Below are 23,035 nucleotides of genomic sequence, written 5' to 3'. Positions count from 1 at the left end.
AGCAGTCATCACGGCCCCTGTTTGGAGAGGCCCTCCAGAGTACAGATAGAAGTGTAGAGCTGTGTGCGTGGTCCCTTTTCTTTAGCACGACATTTCCTCAGCTGCACCTCTTCTGTGTTCCTGTGAGTGCAGAACACTGATTTACGTTGCATATCGGCTTTTTTCTGTCAGAAGTGCTGTTGCAAACTCAGGCTGAAAATGTTTTCTGATTTCAAAGAAGGGCCGTGCTTTAGTTTCTTTCCCGGCTGTTCAAACTATAATCGTCCTGGTCACATATGGATTTGTTCTGCTGATATGAGCAATAACAGCTTCATACAGCTGTGACTAGCTGTGCTGAATATAAACATTTATACCTAAAGTTCAACACAATCAAAAGCTCCATGTTTGCATCGGAAACTTTCCTGAAGAGGATTATGCAAACCGTGGCCAAATAAGCTAGCTCCATGTAGAGAAGATACTGACAAATAAGAGGGGGAACTTTCCCATCGCTCTCTGTAAGTTAGTCATCTTTATACTGTGGTGCATTACATTATCCTCTTGTCTCCACTGTGAAATGCATTTATTCTTTGCTGTCCTAATAACTCATTTAGTATTTTCTTGTATGTGTTTTATCATCCTTTAACTGCCCAGATAGTTGATCTATATAATAACACAGTGCACTGCACGTGTAGGAATACATTAATTTACATTCAAGGAAACATGATGCAGAAGGAATGTGCTGTCTTCTGGCAATATATTAATAATAGCATACACAGAGATTCATTTATTTTAATGGGGATGTACTTTGGTGGCTAAAATACGTTTTGCAGTACACGGCAATACGTAGCTTCATATCTCCTGCGTCATTTCTCTACACAAGGGACCACAAAGACTAATGAAAGTCCCTCATACAACCCCCTACCTAAATATGCAGTGTGTGAGTTATTCCTCATCAAACAACAATCAATTACCCGCTGTGCCCATGGGGTACACCCTTATTTACAACACTGCTGCACAACGACTGCTGAACACTGATTTCATACCAGCCGTTCGGTCAGAAGCACTTCAGTTTTTGTCAGGATGAATGTTTTTGATCTTTGCAGCAGAACTGAAAAGTGACCTGAAGGGATGCGTTCTTATCAGGAGAAAGGGTTTTACTGTGTCTCTGCCTACAAACAGATGGATTCTCTGGTTGATATATGAAACAAGATGCTGTCTGCGGGATGTGTTTTGACAGTTGATGTGTGACGGGAGCTGCGTTTGCGTTTTGGTAATTCATACTCAAGCAGGTATAAGAGAACCGAGAGGGAGAAAGGTGACGCACATTAGGTCAAAAAAAGGTTTACACACCAGGAGCAAATGACAGTATCATTGGATACATGGATGTGTAGGGTCAAAGGTTAAAAGTGTGGGGTAAGGTTATGGAGAAAAGCGTGTGGGAATAGACAGAGTGAGATGTCAGCTTAATTTTCTGAGTGGGCTTTAGTCTTGTTCTCCTGAGACTGTCAATATGTCACCCATGGCCTTGTGTTATGTTGTTCTTACTGAACTTTGAGGAGACTGATGAATAAGCAACATGAGGACCTCAGTCAGGGCCGTGAATAACACAATTTCCCTGCGCTAGAGGTGACTTCCTGCCCCTGTGATTGGAGTTTCAGCATGTCTTATTGTGTTGGTCACACATTTCACTTTCAGAGGTGGAAATGTCCTACGTATACTCACATACTCTGCTGCATATCATAGGGGAATTATGGAATTTTTTCAGACATTAACCGACAGCTGAAAATGCTACAAATGTTGGATCAAGAATAAAGACTACAGAAGCCCTCATCACACATGCATGAATACATTCATTGTACTCTGTTTTCCGGTGATGATGAGTGAATTCAGTTTGTTTTGGCGAGATCTCGACTGATTCATCTTGTTATCTGGAGAAAACAATGTTGCTTTTATTAACCAGGACATTACATCCATCTTCTCGAGATCTCGAAAAAATGATCTTGTTATCAAAGAAACCCAGACCGTTGTCGATCAGCTCTGATTTTACAGAAAGCACTCAGAGATTTTACACATAGAGTCAATTGGACAAACTCCGATGTAAACATTTGGTAATCATCCATAGGATTGTTATAGTCATACGCCTTTCATATCATATCATTGGGCAGCTGAAGAAAGACAGGAAAGGTAGGAGAGAGTGGAGGGGTGACATGCAGCAAAGAGCCGAGGATTGATAGCCTCAGGGCATGTGGCGTGCAACGTAACCACTAGTCCATCTGCGCTTCGGCCCATTACTATTTGACGTTGTTTATATCAGTGGAGCTGAATTTGAATTTGTTGTCCACTTAGAGCTACTTTTTGATGTGTCAGCACGGCAGCAGGCTGGGTGACTGTTTGCTTGCAGGCAGAAGGAGGGTGTCGAAGTGTCGGCTCATTGGGGGAACCAGTATTTCAATCTTGCTTCACCAAAAACTCCATGGCATTCCTGCAATGTTGTAACGAGCTTTTTACAATGTTAATAAAGATACTTTAAAGAACATGCCCAGTCCGTTTCACACAGTGCAGCATCAGATTTGTACTCTGTTTCTGCTGGTGACTAAAATCGGGCATGGGTATTAGTATCAGGAACTTTACATTTTGAATACGCGCTTCCCTATTTACAAGCATCTTCCTGAACCCCTTTCCTTGGATTTTTTTTCCTCTGGTGTGGAAGTGTTTTCTAAACTCAGGATGCAGGAGCTAAAGTATCAGTGCATTCCCCGGAGTAAACCGAAAATAACGATATGTAGAAACCATCTGGGAATAAATGTTGAACTAATTAATTTAACAAAAATGTTTGATCTCTGAAGGCCACAAGAGAAACTTGATTACACTTTTCTGAAAACACTTAATCAAATCAAGTCAGTTGTAGTTTTGACTGGAGGATGTTTTCATACAGTACTATAAACACAATTAATGATTTAAGTACTCTAAACTAGACCATTACGGGTCTGAAGCCTCTACTGGCCGGCGTATTGTCTGCCAAACCAAGCTTGGTTCAGTCTGCATCGATCGGCCGAGCAAACAGCTTTAATGAGGACACAAATACCTTCATGTTGCATTGATCTTCAAAACCGGTGCATCGGAGAGGGGAAATCAATGACGGCCAAACGCCCTCCCTCCACTCGCCGGCCCACAGGAGACTGGAGTAAAAAGTGCTGGAGGGCTCCTGACTGTTGGACCCTGCAGCAGGGGAGAAGGCCTCATTACCAGTCTGTATGCTGCCCGTCTAATTACCTCCGTGTTTTCTCACCTGACTCAGAGCCTCTCCAGGGAAGGTCATACACGTGTTTCCACAAGGCAGACTGCTCTTATAATCTCCTTTATAATAAGCAAGTATGGCCGAACAATTTCATGAAACTGGAGATCATCCTTTGAGAAGATTTGTTTCAAGACTTTGTTGTCATGTAACTGAGTGACAAGGAAGCGGTTTGTTTATGTTTTACAGAAAATCCTGGCAGGTCCGTGTCTATCAAACACTTCTAGTGTGTATCTTTGACTCTGCAGCAAGACTCTGATGAAAGTGTGAAGAGGCAAGCAGCTCAAGTGGGAAAGTAGAGACGTTTGAAGTAGTGCATCTATGAAAAGATTGCAAAGTAGAAAAACTGGCTCTTAAGGATTTAGAAATGAAATCTAGGAAACTCAAAAATGTCATAAGGTTAAATATGAAGTATTTCAGGTTGCAAGCTTCAAAAGAAACCCCGTAGTTTGTAGTGTAACTAGGTCTTTCAGTCGGTTTATCCTCCACACTTAGCTTTCAGCCCTTATCTCTTATCTCTAGTGCCTCCTGTATTGGAATTCTTGGGAAATGTCATTGCAGCAAGCTGATTGCTCTTCTCCTGGTGGACCGCTGGGGGTTTCTGCCAGGCAATCTTCCTCTTCATAATCCTGTCCCGGGTCTGCATAAACGCATCACCCGACGTCCTTTCCAGTCCGTGAAGGAGATTCCGCTCGTCAGCACAATCTCTGGCACATTCTTAATGCTATATGATTTGTGCTTTTTCAAAACCGCTGGTCCGTTTGCCTTCCGCTGCACATATCTCCATGACCTCTGTGGGAGCAGAGGCTGTCATTAAAGTGGCAAAAAGTTTGTTCCAAAGTCCCTGGGCTTGATATTTAGATGAGTGCAGTCCTGTGAAGTTAGTGTGGTTCAGATTTTCTCAAATTTGACTTTAGTGTCATTTTGATTGTGTCTATTACTTATCTTTGTGATGATTTTTTTTATGATTAACCCAGGTAAGTTCTGCACAACAGGGCTTGTTTTGAACTCTCCAAGCACCCGGACAGAGGGTGCACAAGTAATGTTTTGCTGTCCTCATGCCACGAGTAGTCAGAAGACTAGAAAAGCACTAACCGAGCTCAAGTCCATTTATCATTTACAATAGAACAAGATGATTCTGCAGTAGTCATTGTGGATAATGTGATATGTGGCAGATATGAATAATGGTGTATGTTCCCCCCCACAAATTTATTATGAAGAAAAGCTAAAACTGTAAATCAAGCTAGTTGAACTAATTAGTTCATGACCCATTATTCTACAAAAACAGTGACTATTTCAACAAAATACCTTGAAACAAGTTTAAACATTGGATATATGGCCCATCACTTTGCAGAATAGAATATCCTCACCCCTCATGCTATAATGGTATTTACAAAGCAAAGGTGAGAGCAAAAGGGAAATATTTGAACATACTTTAGCGGCTTTCCGTTCAATTAACTCTGCTCTGATGAATGCTGAAACGTTGCCAAGTTTATGGCTGGTCTTAGTTCTCCTGTGTTGTAAAAGATACTCCCTTTTTGAAATGCTAATGCTCCACTGTGTAATGAGACAAAGTGGAGAGAAATTGCATTTGCAAGTTGAGACGATCCCTTTTATCTGAAACAAATGCAAATGATGAAGCAAACACTGGCCAAGAAGCAGCAGACCTTATTTAAACCTGTTTCTTTCTGCATTCAGTGCCTATTACTCCACTTTGTTTTATTATGTCTTCATTTATTGATTCACTGCAAATCAATTGGCCATTTACAGATCAAGTATTTAAACCTTCTTGTTCAGTCATCACTGAGTAGAAATAAATTGTTGTAACAGACACAGCATGTAGTTACACATTTATTCAGCATTTTCTGCCTCAGTCATGAGACAAATCTCTGCATCCAGCTCTCCACACTAAAGCGTCGGCTCTTAAGGTCTTTGGTTGTTAAAGAAATCCATAAGCTCAGCTCATGGTAAAAAAAAAAAAAAAAAAGCCCTCACTTGTAAATAGCAAATGAGTCTGAAAATGTCACGCTATAAATAGATTAAAGTTGGATCACTGCGCTTTTTTCTTCCTGGCATTTTAAATGAAATGGATGACAACAATAAGAAATGTACGCTCCCGTGACTGAGATGTCACACTTGAAATCATATGGGTAATGGAAACATAACCAACAGACCGTGTTACAGATGAACCAATCTTTTACCAGGGCTTTGATGCCTAACTAAATCTTGTATACGGCTGAAACCAAATTTGCAGATTATCCTCTAAATCAGTGCACAATTATAAATGAAAAAAAACCAACTAATTAACCGTTGCATTTAACAGATTTTTAGCTGACTATGTTTTGGATTTTTTGAATTAAAGACTTGACTTGATGAAGACTTGTTAGCTTCAACTTTGAACTACAATCACACCATTGTAGGAATCCCATTGAACCTCCTCCTCATTGTGTTGTGCCTACATTAACCATCATGCCTTACCACTTAGCACTAGTCTGGACAAACAACAACCTCCGGTTTTGAAAAATGAAGCCAATGTGGAAGTGTGAAAAACTGCAGTTCTTTGATTGTCCACTTGAGGCTGGCTGTTAAATCCAAGGAATCCCCATTAGGTCCCATGTTAAAAATGCTTTTTAACAGCAAAGATCAACATGTGGACAGCCAGGTCTGGGTCTGACTAGCTCTTTCCTTTATTGCTTAAAACAGAAGGTGGGTGTATAAATGTTATAACTCATCCGCTTTGATGATATTTAGGACGAGAGTTGTGCATAAATCTGCATAAATTAGGGACAGGCTGAGTTGACTGACAGGTGGATGCTTTGTAGCTGTTTGCCAGGAGGCTCAAAGCCTTCCTAAACTCCCCCTCTTTGCCTTCTGCTGCTGTATTGATCTGAAGTTAGGTTTAGCATTTCTGACATGATCGACCACCATCGTCAGGCTTCATCGACTCAGCTGACATCACTTGAGGCTTTTTTTTGTTATCAGATGAGTGATAGCTCCCTGTGTAGCTAAAGAAAGTTTCACAAAGCTTTTTTCATGCATGCATTAGGACTGCCCTCGAGAAAATGCTTTGATGTGCAAAAGCAGTGAAGTTCCCCCCAAAGTTACTTTGGCAGTTAAAAATGATTGAAAAAGTGGAATCTCCATGGGAACCAGTTTAATATTTCACACCCTCGAAAAGCGAGTTTTATTCAAACACAGTTAGAAAATTGTATTTTTACTCTTTTAAAGCGGATTTATAAACAGATTTTTGTGTCTCCTTTTGATGGACATTGTGCTTGCAGCACAGATGCTGCTTGATGCAGGTGTGGGAACTGCTCTTAAGGATAACATGTCACATGTGAATGAGGCTCTTAAGCCTCAGAGGAGACCAGACATGATGACCGGTGATAACAGGACTTATTTGCCTGAAGCAGCCCGAGTTGGATGGTGTGACTCTGGAATTGTAACGGCTCTCCGTACAAAAAGAAAAAAACAATTCTTGTACATCCGCGCCTGTGCAAACAAGATAAGCTCTTATTCTGTTTTGCCTGCAGTCTCTTCCACATGCGAAGGTTCAGCTGTGTTTGCGAGCATTCAGTGGACAGCTTGTGTCTGTGGAAGACATATGCATGAGGGGAGATAGAAGGAGAAGAGCAGATGTTGGGCTGGAGAGAGAGAGAGGGGACACAAAGCGAGAATTTGGCTCATAAATGAGACAATGGGAGAAAGAAACAGTACATTTAGGTGTTAGAGAGGGAGGGCAATCAGGTGCAGATCAATATCAGATGGGACCACCTCTTGAATCCAATCCAGCACCTTAAGCTTCACTTACAGCTGGTCTCCCATCCTCTGTCTGTCTGCAGTAATTCTCGTTTCCAACTTACACTAAACCCATAAAGGATGAATCCAATGAAGGGGTTTCTTGGCAAATGGTGTGTGACTTTGAAAACGTCCGCCTGGCTAACTCTCATCAGTTCTCATGAGCCTGAGAGAAAGCAGCGTAATGAGCAAGGCCCCCACTCTCAATCTAAAGTGACACGGACAGATCTGTGTTGTTGCGAAGGCTTCGATTTCCTCTACGCTCATGCCTCACAGAGGATCTCATCTATAACCAGTCTCATTTGGCCTCTCCGGGCTGCCAGCTAAGAAGAGGCTCCAGGATTACAGATTGGTCATTTTCAAGAACAGCACATTTTTAGTTCCTCCCCGTGCTGGTTGCCATTAGAAACCTGAGTGATGTAAAACAGAGAATAAGCAGGAACATCACAAACAATGGTTACTATATATATTCTTAAACAGTTCATATGCATGTCTCCTGTTTGTCACACCGCACTTTCCTATACCTTTTATAGAAATGTGCAGTACACCATAGTGTTGTCCTGGCAACCCAAGAAAGAGCCATGATGTATCATTGCACCTCTCAAATTCATCCTGGCACATCTGCCTGTGGGGCTCAAAGCTGGAGAACAGAACAGACTACAGGGACCCGTGTACACCGTCCTAAAGATACTAGCAAAAGCATATTTCAAGTACATTCTTTTGCCAGTTGGAACTGGTACAGGGGATTTTAAATTGGTGATACTGGTGTTTGACTGTTGTCATCCCTGATCGAGGATTTGTCCAGCACCTGGCACCATAGTAGTATCTGTTCACTTCCAGTCTAACACCTGGTCTAAGTCAAACCGTGTGTCTTGTTAGATTCAAGCAAACATTTTTTACTTGCTTTTCGTTTTTTTGACGGGACTTGAACTCGACTCTTCCAGGTGAAGGTCATGTGTCGTCTCGACGTCTACACCAGGCAGACTTTCGCTGTCTGTTTTTGTCACAAAATGCAGTTCATCTCAGTATCTTATAGGCCATGGATTGATACAGTCTGCTGAAGGCTCAGTGCATCATCAGACGCTACTTAATGCATATCAGATGCAAAATTCCACTTCAGTAGCCAATGGGTGACGTCATGTTTTATAGATACCTGATTTAATATCTTTTAGATAATTTTTATTATTATAAAATAATACCTAATCTCACAGAAAGCATCTTTAGAAATGCGCAGAGATACATTTAAGTCTACTTTTTATGCATCAATCCATCCTGACTCAAAGATTAATCCAAGAGAGGAGTTTCACCTTAAACAAAGCAAAAAAAAATCAGCTCAAGTAACAGTCAGTTTGTCTTTGAATTAAAATTCATGAATCCTTGCACTCGCTTTTTAGGTCACTCTGATCAATAACTCATTCCCTCAGGTCCCACCCTCCTTTCATTGTTCCCTCGGTGGCTCATTTTTTACAGTCACACATCTTGACATCATCTTCTCCTCAGTCATCCCGACAAGTTAAATGAAGTTCACGGCTGCTTTAAAAAGCTCATTATCACGATGTTTATGAAAATCCAGACACTATTGAAGATAAAATATCCCCAAAAACCTGATCAGACATGTCTCTCTATTCCTGCAAGTTGAACACAATTCTTCTGGCATATTCAAAAATTTCTACAGAATGATATCCCATTAGGCAGCGTAATCAGGCAATATAGATGAGCCTCTTTAGTTTCAGCATTTATTCTCTTTTGAAAGGACAACGGAGATTTAAAAACCAGCTGTGGATATCATATCTGCAGTCAGCCATGTATACAATATTTCATGATTGCCCGGATCAACCAAACATATCAGTTTAACCTCTGCTTGTGCTTATGAAATCCATTTTACGGCTTGATCTGCAGGCACAGTGCCAGGGACTAAATATAGGTCATTCTCATGTTGGATCTATGGATTAAGCCCTCACACGCTACCATTATGTGATGGCATTACCGCAAACAGACAGTAAACAGTCTGACAGCCCCCTCCCCCAACCTGCTGTAGCTCCAGCACGGCGCTCTGTGGCTCCCCCCTCCCCCGTGTCTCCTCTCATTCTTTGCATTATAGTGGGGCTGTCACCTATTCTCACCCACCATCCACAGCTTCCCGTGTATGGGAGATACGGTTCATCCAGCTGGAGAGATTAATGATGAGCAGTATCCGAGCAATACAGATTATTCACCCAGATTATACAGCATTTTTTCTTTTATGTTAAGCAATCCTAGAGAGTCTCACGCGAGCACACTTAAGAGGTTTATTATAAACATGTTCACTGAGCCCCCCTCTCCTCTTCAGTCCAGCGCTCATATTTATCAGTATGTGATTTCCAAACATGATCCCTGCTTTACTCTCATTCACAGATCCAATCTGTGAGCAGCCATTCATTTTTCCCGCTCTCTCCCCTTTCATTCATCAGATCACATGCTAGCCTGATTGTTTTCATTCATGTGGCCGTTTGTTTTTACATCAGGTTGATTTCCAGATGCAAATACTCATAAAATATCATTCAACTCACATGTTTGTGATTAAACATGATTAAATCCACCTCTTCCTCTTCTCAGAAGGTTTATTCATTTTTCTAGAATACCTTCACAGCTTTCTAAAGGTTTGTTTGACCCATTGTTCGATGGGCAACACTATAAAAGCCATGCAGTGATCATCCCTCTGCGGCACCCGCACAGTCACTTTGATGGAGATTGAATCAGCAAACTCTCAGAGTCTGAGGGGACAGCCTACGGCCTCTGGTCTGTTTCATTACAGCCAGTTGTTCTGTCAACGAAACCTGACATCCGCATACTATCAAGGCGCTGGACCACGATGGTTCCACTCTGACATTTCTCTGACGCTTCTGATTTGTCTTTGTCCACTTGAGTATTTCTATCTTGCTCTGACACAAAACTTTCATGGTTTTCTATTTCTCTTTCCATGAGGACAGAGAGATACATATATTTATTAATATATAAACCGTATAGCTGAGTTCTTGACAATTTGACAACAGTAAATTAATATTGCCGTGCTGTGATGAGACAGAAGTGACAGGAACAGCTTTTACACAAAAGCTTTTAGAGTTCTTTAATCCAATTTGTTTCAGCATCTGCAGGAGCGCTTACACCACCTCCCTGTGAGGGTGTAATTGCTTTAGCTTGTATATGTCAGGACATTCTGTCAGCCTGTTCAGTCTCAAAATGATACAGGCTTTAGTGTTTAGAAGTAGTCTGTGGGGTGTTAAAGTTAAAAAACAGTTAGCATGGAGTTTAGTCAGATCAACTTTATTTTCAATCTTTTACATGAATCAAAGTTTAGTTCATGTTCATTACCCAATCAAGCTATTGACTAAAAATAAGCCAAAACATCTGCACACGTATTGTAGCCTGTAGTATTTATATGGTTTTAAAATACAGTCCTGGTTCCTGTTATTGAGTAATGACACTAGAATATACCTATTACTCTCTAGAAGCAGAAATTAACTCCAGCTTTGACCTTCCAAATATGGCATACATCAGCACAATCTTGTGATTATTGTTCATGTTTCTGGTTTGGCTGTACAGCTATGGCCACGTTTGTGCTGGGGGAAAACATCTAAAATATGTGTGGCATGTAAATATGTTTGCAGGACTTTTTTCAAGATAACAGATCTATGAAGTCAACTTCTGTCGTCCAACACCTCTGATCAATTAGCTTTTTTTGCTTGTTGTACCACCTGCCGAGTCGGATTATTCCACATTAATGATAATGTAGGCTATTGTACCCCCGATGTATATACACCACTATTACAGCTAACAGTTTGATAGAGTCCACAGAGCCTCCCGTCTCCCACCATCATCTCCCAGATAACCTTTTGCAGTGACACCGCACGGCGCCCAAAGCCTCAGACAGATTATTCCTGTTAATGCTGCTACTAGGCTTTGTTGTATTCCCTGAATTGCTTTGTTTCTGCTCCGTGACTTTAGATTATCTCCTCAGTCAGCATCATGAATCTGACGTAGCGATTCAACAAAAACTACAATTATGTCTGAATTTACCACCAGAATAAGTTTAACAGAATAAGTTAAAAGAGTCATATTTCGAACAATTTGATTAAATTTTGTCTCTTCTGTAAAAAACATTTAAAGGTATTTAAAATAATTGAAGGTTAATTAATGAGAATGAAAAAAGCCTTGCTCAACTCTGAGTGCACTCAGTTGAACTGTTTTCATCCGATCATTAAGCGACTCATTGAACTGTGACAATAAAGTGTCTCAATCAGATTCTCATGACTCAAACCGCTCTTTAAAGGCTCTTAACTTAAAGACTCATCAAGTCCAAAGTCATTATTTTAGAACAACATCAACAGCATGTGAAGGGTTAATGCTCAGATTCTCCTCATCGTGTTCTCCCCACATTGATTTGCAAGTCTAGTTCTCTAGTGGAGGCAATATGGGCTGCCTCCACATCCTCAAAAGGCTGCAGTGGATCACTTTATAACACCCACAGGTCCTATCGGTTTAGTCCAGGCGGTTGCACAATGACAACACGGGAGAGGAGCTGCAGTAGTATGGATTTTTCAAACTCTGATTTTCTATAATTCATCAGTTCTTCTGACGTAAGTCGAAGGAAAAAGCCATTATATGTCTTTCACATTCTTCCATATGGGGCTCTACATTGTAATGGTGGAAAGACAATGAAAATAAGACACCGTAATTATTTTTGTAAAGTGTCTTATTGTAATGGATCGAAGAACTGGAGGGGAATCGCATTGACAAAAAGTTACATAAGGACTAATGATCTCGCCATGAGAGCCGTAACCTCTGAAGCTCTAAATGAGTTTATAGATGAAATCGACATTCAGTCAACTGTACTAAAAAAACTGTTTTTAATATACATGACCGATGACACCAGGAATGTTGTTTTCCGTCTGCAGTAATGAAGACGGTGATGCTTCATAATGACAATAATTCAACATATTCACTGTGGACTTTTTTACGGAGCTTAACAGGGTTTCCTTGACATATGGAGCCATCCTCAAGTGGACACTTTAGGAATTGCAGGTTTTTTGCGCTTCCTTATCGGTTCCAGTTTTCAACACTAAACATTGCTGCTTGATGGAAATAGTTGCTGATATTTCCTGACGCTGACTTGTCTTGAACAAACGACTGAATGCTAATTTATGCTTTTATGTAGCATAAGCTGATGGGTATCAAAAACAGTACAATATGTTGATTTGCCCAAAACTACGACCCCATGTACATACCCATGTACCCCATGTTTTTACTATCGATTGTTTGTCAGTTGTTGATTGATCAGCAGGAGATAATAATTTAGGAGGAATTTAATTAACCTTTCATTGAGTTTCTCACCCTGCGCTTAAAGTGCAAATTTCTTGCATTAAGTGCAAAAGTGAAAACGCTGAATAAAGCAAATGCGAGTGTAAGGTTGGAGATTTTCATTGATTCGTCCGTCAATGATTGAGCTTGTGTGTTGCAGTAATTTGACATTTGACCTTTGGGTTACCACCAGGACCTTCGTGCCGCCACTGATGATATTGTTTCCCCGGAGGATAAAGTCTCCCTCCTGGATTAGAGAGCTGGCTTCTGAGCTAAACAGCTCTTAGTACAAGTGAATGTTCCCGCCGGAGAAGAGGAAGGGATCACATTTCCCGAGAATGGAAGGCAAACAAATAAGCTGACAGAAGGTCAATCCTACTATTTAGAGTTTTTATTTTTTTCCAACTTAATAATCCTTGCCAAGAGTGTCAAGTCGAGGGAATTACTGCTTATTTTTTAGTCCGTAAACAAAATGATTTTTTACTATAAGGTTTGCATCAACAGATAGAAAACCAGGCTGAGCAGATTTTAAGAAGAGATTTCTTCCTCATTCAAGGTTACATGCCTCCAGAAAATGATGACATGTTGCTCACCTTTTGATGTTATGTCAAAGAGGACATGATTATATTGGTGCTGATATTGACTCAGGGTCAGCGAGGCGCCAGGATAAGGATTCGATGACAATTAGCCATGGAAAAGACAGATACGCTCCCTACTGAGCTATTTGACGGAGACAGAAAGAGAAAGCTGCAGGTCTAACAATGAGGGATATGTCAGTGCAACCCTTCAAGCTTTGGAGCGCTGACCAACCGCTCCCTGTAGCTGGACGCATTAGTGTCACTCACTTACACACACCCACCTTACTCATACACACATGCACACACAGTGGCTATTAGTCCAGGGCAGGAAGCACAGGCTGCAATTTAAAAAGATTTGACTGGGATACTCTTGACAGCGGTTTGAGAACTATCAGGAGTCTCATGTGCCACCATCCCACAATCACTGCCCTCACTGTGTGTGTGGGTGTGTGTGTGAAGGACAGAGAAGACACTTGAGGGATGGCATTTATATTCCACTTCCTGATCAGTGTGAACGTGTGTGTGCTGCGTTAAAGCTATCCTGCTAGCACATGTTGGTCTGCATTGTCTTAATTATTGATAGTGGAAATAGAATCTAATGACATTTCCAGCATGTTGAAACTGGAACTCGTCTCACTGCATTGCCTATGAGCACACACACACACACACACACACACACACACACACACACACACACACACACACACACACACACACTCTCAGGGATTCCTATTTGTTCAATAATTGAAGTTTCCTCACAGTGTGCAAAATGTAGTGTGTAATAACAGTCAAAGAAATGTGGCTCTGCTTTGATGAAATAATGGTGCAGAAACTCTTTCCCACAGTGCTCAAAGTCATCTGTCCTCCCCCTCTTTAGGCAAAACTGTAATTTGCACCAACTTTACTGCATATTACACTAATAAAAGCAGCTTCATTTACTCTGTTACATTAGCTTTAGTGACAGTTCAGAGTGACATATTTTTCCTTGGTTATATTCATGCAGTTGACTTTGACATGTAAAGACATGATGCATTATTAAAGATTAAAGGACCTGTATAGCCCTGCAGGAGTTTTGACCTCCTCTGGTGGGTGTTGTGCGAAGCTAAAAGGACACATGTATGTATTAGAATAATATAATTGTAAACTGTCCTTAAGTAATACTAACAAGACTGACCCTGATAATAATCACCTTTAAAGCACACTGAAATGTATACTTATGCCTATATATGACCCGCAAAAGCAATTAAGACCCACCAATGATTGCTGAATGAATTGATTATATCTGAACGTGTTTTATTCCTGCCTGAAACCACTGCTGCACTGTATCACACAGAGATGTGATGCAAACTGCCAGAGAAGCCTTATTTCATACATTTTCCATCGCAAAGATTGTCACTAAGTGGTACATTTAAAATCAGGAAGAGTTTTTTTTAAAGAAAAGCCATTTTGGATGATTTGCAAACTTTAGTAAAGAAAACAGTTATTTACTTAGATTGTTTTCATTACAAATGAAGCAGTTTGTTTTCTATTAATTCACTGATTGAAAAATCTGAAAGAATGAAAACACAGAACAAAATGTCCTAGAGGTCAAAATGTCTTGTTTGGTCTTATATATATGTGGCACTTTATGAAATTTAATAACTTTTAACCCTTTAAATGTTTGGCCTTTTTTAAAAATCAAAGGTCGGAAATTGAGAATCAAAATAGTTGCAGATTTTGACCTCCAGGAAAGACATGCACACTGACAGTGGATTTAACAGTGACAGAGGAGACATGTTGTGTCTCCTGGTGAAAGTATGTAGTTTAAACAAAATAAATCAGACAAATTCTGAATTATTAAAGAATAATCCCAACATTTCTGGATGCTAAATTAACACACCTGAAGATGTATGTAAGAAAAAAGGTTGAAATTTAAAGTGTAAAAGTTTTCATTTGTATTGAAATAAGTGTTGTTTTCCAGACATCTCATTCCCCACTTTTAGAAAAACTTTATGGAATCTAGTTAAATCTCAAATGAAATACTTTAATTGATAAAGTGTCCATAAAATATTCATACAATTTCAACATTAGTAGAATTGTTCTGCCTCATCTCCATAAAACGAGCACATTACTGCTGAACTATTAATTCAGCGGATTGAAATGAGAGTAAGAGGAGAAGGAGAGGGGCGAGCATCACCTTCAGCACAGAGGAGCTGTGAGCTCTCAGGCTGAAAATGAGCTTGAACTGACTTCACCTTTCATAGAGTGCAATTAATATAACTTTAGGAGAAGAATGTGGAGGCAAAGGGTGAGTGAACCCAGGTTAGCAGAGAGGTAATTTCAAAGGTGTGTGTGTGTGTGTGTGTGTGTGTGTGTGTGTGTGTGTGTGTGTGTGTGTGTGTGTGTGTGTGTGTGTGTGTGTGTGTGTGTGTGTGTGTGTGTGTGTGTGTGTGTGTGTGTGTGTGTGTGTGTGTGTGTGTGTGTTTGGATTGCTCTGTCTGATGAAGGCACCACTCTGTGTGAACAGTTGGTCGGTGGTGTATCAGTGCAACATGAGTGTCCTCAAGTGAACTTTTTTCCTGATGTCCGACAGGGATGCTGCTTTCAATCCAAAGCTCAAGGTCGAAAAAGGCAAAAGAGATTCTTGGCTTTTAAAAAGTGAACCTTTATTGTGTCATTTTTGCAGAATAATAACATTTTTTCTTAATGAGCAGCAAAATGTATCTTCCTGCAAACATAAATGAAGAATGAATTCCATGAAGAATGTCTTTAAATTGACCTATTATACAAGTGCTATAAGAGGAACTCCCAGTCCAAAACAAACTGGCATGTTCGGGCTTTGTGCATGCTCAATTGCACGTTTTCTTCAACGCAATGAATTTAAGAGCAAATCCAAAAGTAGATATATGCATGACGTATATACACTAATGTGTACACCAGTAGAATCATTTTTTATTGACATGGCACCAAATCACAACAAGTTATCTAATGGTACTTTGCACCAAGAGCAGTACCTGACTCTTAGTGTTCTTTTTTACAAAGACCAAACATGAATCCACCAATGATCATCAAGGACTTGGTAACAGTGGCAGAAAAAAGTAGTCCTTACACATTATAAACCCTGGTACTATTGGGATTCTGTCTTAATGCCATTATCGAGCCCCCCAGCATACTGTGATTTGGCATTTTTTGTGTATGCACTTGGTAGCACGCTGCTCCGTCATCCTGCCGAGCCATCTGTGCAGCAGCAGATTACCAGGTAGCCCTATTAATCCAGGTAGGCTGTGAGGAAATGAAGCCGAGTGGAAAATGTTTAAATCGATAAGACCCACGTTTCCACTCGGGCTTAAAGCTTATTGCTTGACTTTGACAAAGCAGGGTGGTGCAACAATGCACTGGTATGCAACGCAGGCGGCCTATCAGGCTGTTATATACTCATGGTTTGGTGGGAGGATGTTTCTGATGTTTATGTGGATGATTGGCAGCTTTGTGTTTTATTACCTCCCTTTCACCTTGCCAAAGTTTGAGATTGTTTGATTCTCTTTCAAACTGCAAGTCAGCACTCTGTCCTCCCTCCATCACCCTCGGAGGATAAGAGGACCAGGAAGGAAAAGATTGTTTCAGTTTTAGCCCATCCATCCGTGAACGTACATTTGAGTTTGAGAAGGAGAACGCTGAGTCAGGCAACAAGATTTGTTTTTCCTGAATTTATTTTTAAAGAAGGAGGAAGAAAAGGTGCCACCTTATGTATCACATCCAGGATGCCTCGCTGTGTTTAGCTCTGCATGAATATTCAGGTCAGAGATGCTCTGACTAAAGCTGTTTTAGTGTCTTTCAAAGGTGCATCATCTCATTACACTGCAGCATGTAAACCAACTCCAGTGCCTGCTTGTTAGATTTAGTTGGACACAGAACATTCTGCTAATTAATGCTGCCGGCAGCCTGTGTGTGAGCTACTGCATGTTTGTGTGTAAGCTGAACTGAGATCTGTGAGCCTTATTAGTGTTTGTGTGCAACTGAGAAATGTAAATGTCATTTCTGTTTGTGTGTGTGTGTGTGTGTGTGTGTGTGTGTGTGTGTGTGTGTGTGTGTGTGTGTGTGTGCGTGTGCGTGCATGTGTGTTTGTCTTTGACCCTCAGCTGAGGCAGGATATGCAGGCAGGCAGACAGGCAGAAAATTTGCATCGGCAGTAGCAGTGGGGACGTGTTTGATCTGTCCGCTTATAACACGTCAGGTGGCCTTCCTGGGCCGCAATCTCATTCCTCTTCGGGAGAGACATGCAGGGACAGTGAGAGAGAGAGAGGAGAGGCAACAGATCAAGACACAAATGTGGACCAGTGTTGGATTTATAACAGTGAATAGGGAGAGAGTTTGAGACATTGAGTGGAAAAACATACAGCATAATGGGAAATGGAGGAGAGAACGAGGGGGAATAAAAACTCCTATTAACAGATTTATCTCGTCTCATTCTGTTGTGCCTCATCACACACTTACGCTGGTGTCTGACAGTAATGGAAAAACGGAACAAGCGCACTTCGACTCGGCTCATCACAAGTACCGGTAGATACTGTCATCGGCATCCAGGCGCAGATTTAAAGAGCAAATACACACAAGTCACAGTGGAGGTTAATACAGAGGACACACATGCTACAACTTGCACTTGTCCTCTCCGAAATCTCTCCTCATTTTTTCTCCATCCCTTCTCTTACACAAACAAACACACACAAACACAGAGTCCCTCATCCTTGTTCGCTTTAAACCACTCCCTCTCTCTTTAAAATTCAAATAAATTTGCATGACATTTGGTTGTGTTAGCTGCAGTTCATGATATGAACAAACAGCACATGCAGGACCAAATCATTGCCTGACCCTTTAATGTGGGAAAGAATCAAATAATAATTTTATTTTTCAGACAATTTTTGGGACAAAACATCTCAGATATATGTGTTTTAATACCAATAAGAATACCTCCAATACCAATCTCTCTCTTTCATTTTCTCCGTCACACACACTCGCACACAAACACACACTCACATACCCACAGAGCCTCCCCTCATTCTAGTATTGCAAACAAGTCCAACCATTATACTTTCTAGAACATAATACTTAGCTCCCATGAATTATAAATGCCTATGGTTTCCAAGCGGCGTATTTTTAGAGTGCACACATACATGTCCCCACATACACACACACACACACACACACACACACACACACACACAGATTGCTTTCCAAAGCTGGGGTGACGGCCCCTCCTGAGGCATGCAGAGGTTACACTAAGTGCTCAGTAGTGTGCACATGCAGGAATCTTGTGTTAGACCCTAGTTTTTTGTGAATGATGTGAATTGTTATGTCATGAATTAAACGAAACTTTGCCTGACCGTTGATGCTGCTTTTTGTCAATGGATACACTGCACAAAATGTCTCTCGGCTTGTTCCTTCATTTTGAATGAGTGTTTCTCAATGAGAACTTTCCAAATTGAAAAAGTGCCCATTCTAAGAGGGACATTTCGCTTACTTTTGCCAGTGTTCACCATGCTTCTCTTTTGAGAAACATCTTGCGGTTACTCTGTGTTGGAGACGAATGAAACTAAACTTGGCACTGGAAATTTTTTTTTCTTCTCCTAAGTGCTCGCTTGTTTCCATGGAGATGGACGTGATCATTTTAATTTTAATTTGCAAACAAAAGTGTGTTTCAAAAAGTGGGATGCGCATCAGTGTTGTTGCACCTTGCACTTATAGACACAGTAACTCTTAAATGAACAAATAACCTGTGGATGGAGGTTACAACAGTGAAATATTATACCGGGACTTTAAATTACTTCCAAGGGGGTTTGTCATGGAGAAAAACAAGTCAAAATAGTACAAACTAAACCATAGGATTTGTCAGTTTTCATTTGAACCTCCCTGAGCCCCCGTACTGATGCTACTTTCAGATAGCGTGTTTCCTGCAGTACATTCAGAGACACCTCCACCTGCAGAAGAAGCTCCTTTAGCATGTTGTCATGAAAGGCAGACGATGCATTACACTGCTCCCCCTCTCTATTCCCTCTGACCAATATTAATGGCTCCATTCACACCCAGTGACACTGATGTACTATTAGGGGCAGGTTACTGCTTAGCCCAGCGGAATAAGGCCTCCCCGATACATAAATCAAACCCCAGTCTGATGAAGTGGTGGCTCTGTAACGCTGCTGCACGATAAGGTTTTAGAGTCTTACGATACAATATGAGGGCCGAATAGAGGACTGGAATTGTGCTCTTATTTTTGATTGTGTAATCCTGTATACAGGTATGTGCAAGTACTTGTAAGTATTTGTAAGTGGAGTTGAGCTATGTGCGGCGTGTCTGTGTCTCCATGTTCCCCCCAGAAAAGAAGTGCTGTGGGCCGAATGCCTGCTGGGCGAGCTATAAATAGCCTCCTGGTGACAGCAGGACTTAGCGCCTAATGTGAGGGAGAGCATCTTCCAGAGATGTCCATGTTCATTATTCAAAACTTAATTTACATTTCATGTACTACACCAGTATTCCTCTGCAATAGCTCCTCTACGTCTGATCCAGCCAACGCTTGCAAGCAGAGCTGCCTTCTATTCTGTGTATTCAATTTGACTCTTAAGACAAGACGTTTGGAATAATCATCTCTGTTAACCTCTCGTGTGCTGTTTGATTCATTAGGAACATTTAGATATGAGGCATTAGCAGCGAGCAGGGTTGCATTGAATTTACCTCCCACTGTGCAGCCGGCGGCAACACTTCAGGTTCAAGAACTGAGACAAATTGATTTTTTCAAGAGAAATAGGAATTGAAAGACAATTCTTGTTGCTGTATTTTGTGGAAAAGCCTACAAAGCACAAATTGGGTTGCAAGGTGGTGAATTGTCCTGTCATGTCGTGCAGGGTTATAGAGTATGGAAGTCATAGGATAAGACATGGAGGTGAATGGATGTTGTACTGGGTTTGACTGTACCGATCTGTGCAGTCCCACCACCTGAATTTATGAAATCATTGGGCTCCAGAGGCTCTGCTCTCAGTGGACCTCTTGACCTTCTCACCCTCATTTCTCTGCCCGGCCTCTTCACACACACTGCTTTATCTGGACTAAGATGTTTGAAAGTCAAAGAGTGTTAATGGAAAGCCCCAGGGTCAAACTGTACTCTATCTAAAAAAACTCCTTTACTCAACTCTCTGAAGTTTTACCATTTTGTTTTGCACAGAAAGTAATGAAGTTATGAATTTTAAATGAGGCAAGCTTGCCTGTGAGATTGATGGGGCCTGTAATTTCAGGGTTCTTTAAGTGATTGCAGTGGGCCATGTATCTTACCCATCAAACATTGAACATAAAAGTTTATTACAATCACCTAAACTTGATTTAATTTCCTGTCGCTTAGGTTCAAACTTCCTGTGCGCCACCCACGTCATCCCTGTGAAGAACGAGGAAGGTGTGGTCATGATGTTCATCCTCAACTTTGATTACGTCCTGGACGAAGGCAGCAGCGACTCACTGGAGAGACTCAACCACACCTCGCCATCAAAAGCTGTCCAACGTGAGTACTCCAAAAAAGATTGAGGCGGGAACAGGGCAGCACATATACATGGAGTTTCTTGGATATTTTCTTTCCCCAATCCTTTCCCCATTAGTGTCTTTTAAATACAGCTATTAAAAGGTGCAATTTTGTTGCTCTCTAAAGAACTGAAGGTACTCTGTAAAATGCAAAATGAAGCTGTCGCAGGATGAGATAGCAGGATTGTGATGTGGTAATAACGTAACAGCCAGTTATGACCTTTTGCTTGTAACCTTTTCCTACATCCACATAAACGTTTGCTTTAAACCACTCCCCCACTGTGTCCAAAGAACTGAACCTGAATGTTGCATTAATGCTACACTCCCTGCTTGATGCTATTAAGGATGTGTTTGTCTACTTTATTGCTTTAAAACCATAGACTTGCAGCCATATCCAGCTTGCTAATACAAATCTGAGTAGGGCTGCCCAATAAACTACATATTTATTGTCATTGAAATATCAACACTGGCAATAAACATTGCAAAAAACCTTCACTGTTATCAGTGGCAATTTGGTGGCACTAACTAGTGAAATCTCAAATGAGCACTCACCTGAGCTTTGTGAAGAAAGTGAAGATGAAGAGTATCTTAGCATTTACTTCCCAAACAGCAGCATTGTTGTTGGGGTTGTATCAAGTAAACTTTGGTTATATTCTTTAATAATTATATTTAATTATTAATAATATAAATAGAATATCATTAAACTATGTTTAATCTCGTTTTGGGGCACCAACCTGTACTCAGGTAAATATAACCAAAATATCACTCAAATCAGTCTGAAATTAGTTATTTAATTACTAATATTATTAATAATTAATAACTATATTTAATAAATTGAAGGCGTGAAATCCGTACACAAAGCCTGCGCACCCAGCTTGTATCACAATGCAAATACACCAGTAATCACAAACAACTGCTCTCTTAAATTATAACAGAATTTATTTAAACAAAGCAACACCAATCCAAAATCAATGAACTTAATCAAACAAATAACTATCATAAACTAATCTAAGCAACAAACATTATCAAGCAAGGCTTGTGGAAGGGGTGTGAATGTGTGTGTGTGTGTGTGTGCGTGCGTGTGTGTGTGTGTGTGTGTGTGTGTGTGTGTGTGTGTGTGTGTGTGTGTGTGTGTGTGTGTGTGTGTGTGTGTGTGTGTGTGTGTGTGTGTGTGTGTGTGTGTGTGTGTGTGTGTGTGTGTGAGAGAGGGGGGGAGATGGCTTCGTACCCACGTGGTCGCTCACAATGGCGCACACCTAACAAAGACCTGGGTGCGTGTGTGTGCGCGCGTGTGTCTGTGTCTGTGGATGAAAGAGAGAGAGAAGGGGGAGAGGGGGGAGATTGCTTCGTCCCACGTGCACACACACCTAACAAAGACCTAATGTGGCCTTAATGTCTAAAAGACCGAGTTCGGCCCTACACGATCTGTGTCTCTGAGGCGTCTGGATGGCCGCGAGTGTATAGATCTCTCTGTGTGTGTGTGTGTGTGTGTGTGTGTGTGTGTGTGTGTAGCCTATGTGCGTAATGGCGCGGTGGTGGAGTTAGTCTCCAGATGTACGTCTACCCGGGAATATGTGTGTGTGTCTGTTAGTAAAAGGGGAAGAAAAGAGGATAAAAGAGGAGCGTAGAGGAGGACAGAAATGTGTGCCTGAAGAGGCCGGATCACAGTCCGAATCCCGCGCCACAACTCGGAGTAATTCCCTTCATTCACAGAAACAAACCAATGGCCGAATTCAAGTTAATACGGCTTACACTGGCCTTTCTGATCAGAAGAGTAATACCCGGTTATAACGCTGTTACGATAAACACATATAGGATGCAGCGGTCCGAAACGGGAACAACAAGAGTTTTAAACAGGTAAAACTCAGGACGCGACGGTCCAACAAAGATAAAAATTACAGTTTCTGCATCAATCAAACAATTGTTAAAAACACTCTCTAAAGCTAATTCTGCCCAGACCTAATTAAGCCTCACTTGTGAATCGCTTTGCCCGCGATTGGTGAAGGGAAAAGGAGTCCGGCGATAAAACATATCTTCTGTCCGTCCTGGTGTAGAGGCGTTTGAGGCGTAAGGGTCCCTTACGGCAAGAGCGGCTTCGTTGGTTCTCCGTCAAGTGGAAAGATGTCCGTTGATGTCCTTTCGTTGCAGGACGGAATAAGACCGTTATCTTTCTGATAATCTGTTATAGTCTGACGCTCTCCAAGAAACTGAGATGTGTTCACTGGACAATCCGAGCTCGGGATTTAGAACACTGCCGGGCGCGGATTACCTGCGCGCCAAAACTTAAAACAAAGGAAGATTGTTGCAGGAAACAGGAGGTGAGCTTGGGTCTCCGAACACTTGAAGTCAGCGGAAAGAGGAAGAGCAATGGAAGTCTCTGAGTTTTGTCACCTGGCCGCCTTCCTGTGGGGTCTCCCTCAGGTTCCGGTCCCCCCTTTACGTCACACGTAGGTGTGAAGTACCGCAGGGGATTCTGGGATAAAGAGTCCTTTTAGGCCTCTTTGTGATC

General features: G+C 41.3%; 1 protein-coding gene across 3 annotated transcripts in view; it reads left to right on the top strand.

Annotated features, from left to right (window-relative positions):
- kcnh7 (potassium channel, voltage gated eag related subfamily H, member 7) overlaps positions 1-23,035 on the top strand; it is a 64,537-nt gene that overhangs the window by 2,272 nt on the left and 39,230 nt on the right. For all 3 annotated transcript variants that reach the window (XM_061032181.1, XM_061032180.1, XM_061032179.1), the window contains exon 3: positions 20,354-20,509. In XM_061032181.1, the coding sequence (XP_060888164.1) occupies positions 20,354-20,509 (156 nt within the window). The remainder of the gene's footprint in view (positions 1-20,353; positions 20,510-23,035) is intronic.

The sequence above is a fragment of the Labrus mixtus genome, chromosome 24 (assembly GCF_963584025.1).
Source record: "Labrus mixtus chromosome 24, fLabMix1.1, whole genome shotgun sequence".
Taxonomy (NCBI): Eukaryota; Metazoa; Chordata; class Actinopteri; order Labriformes; family Labridae; genus Labrus; species Labrus mixtus.
The sequence above is the reverse complement of the archived record's forward strand: the minus strand, read 5'-3'. Positions and strand labels throughout refer to the sequence as shown.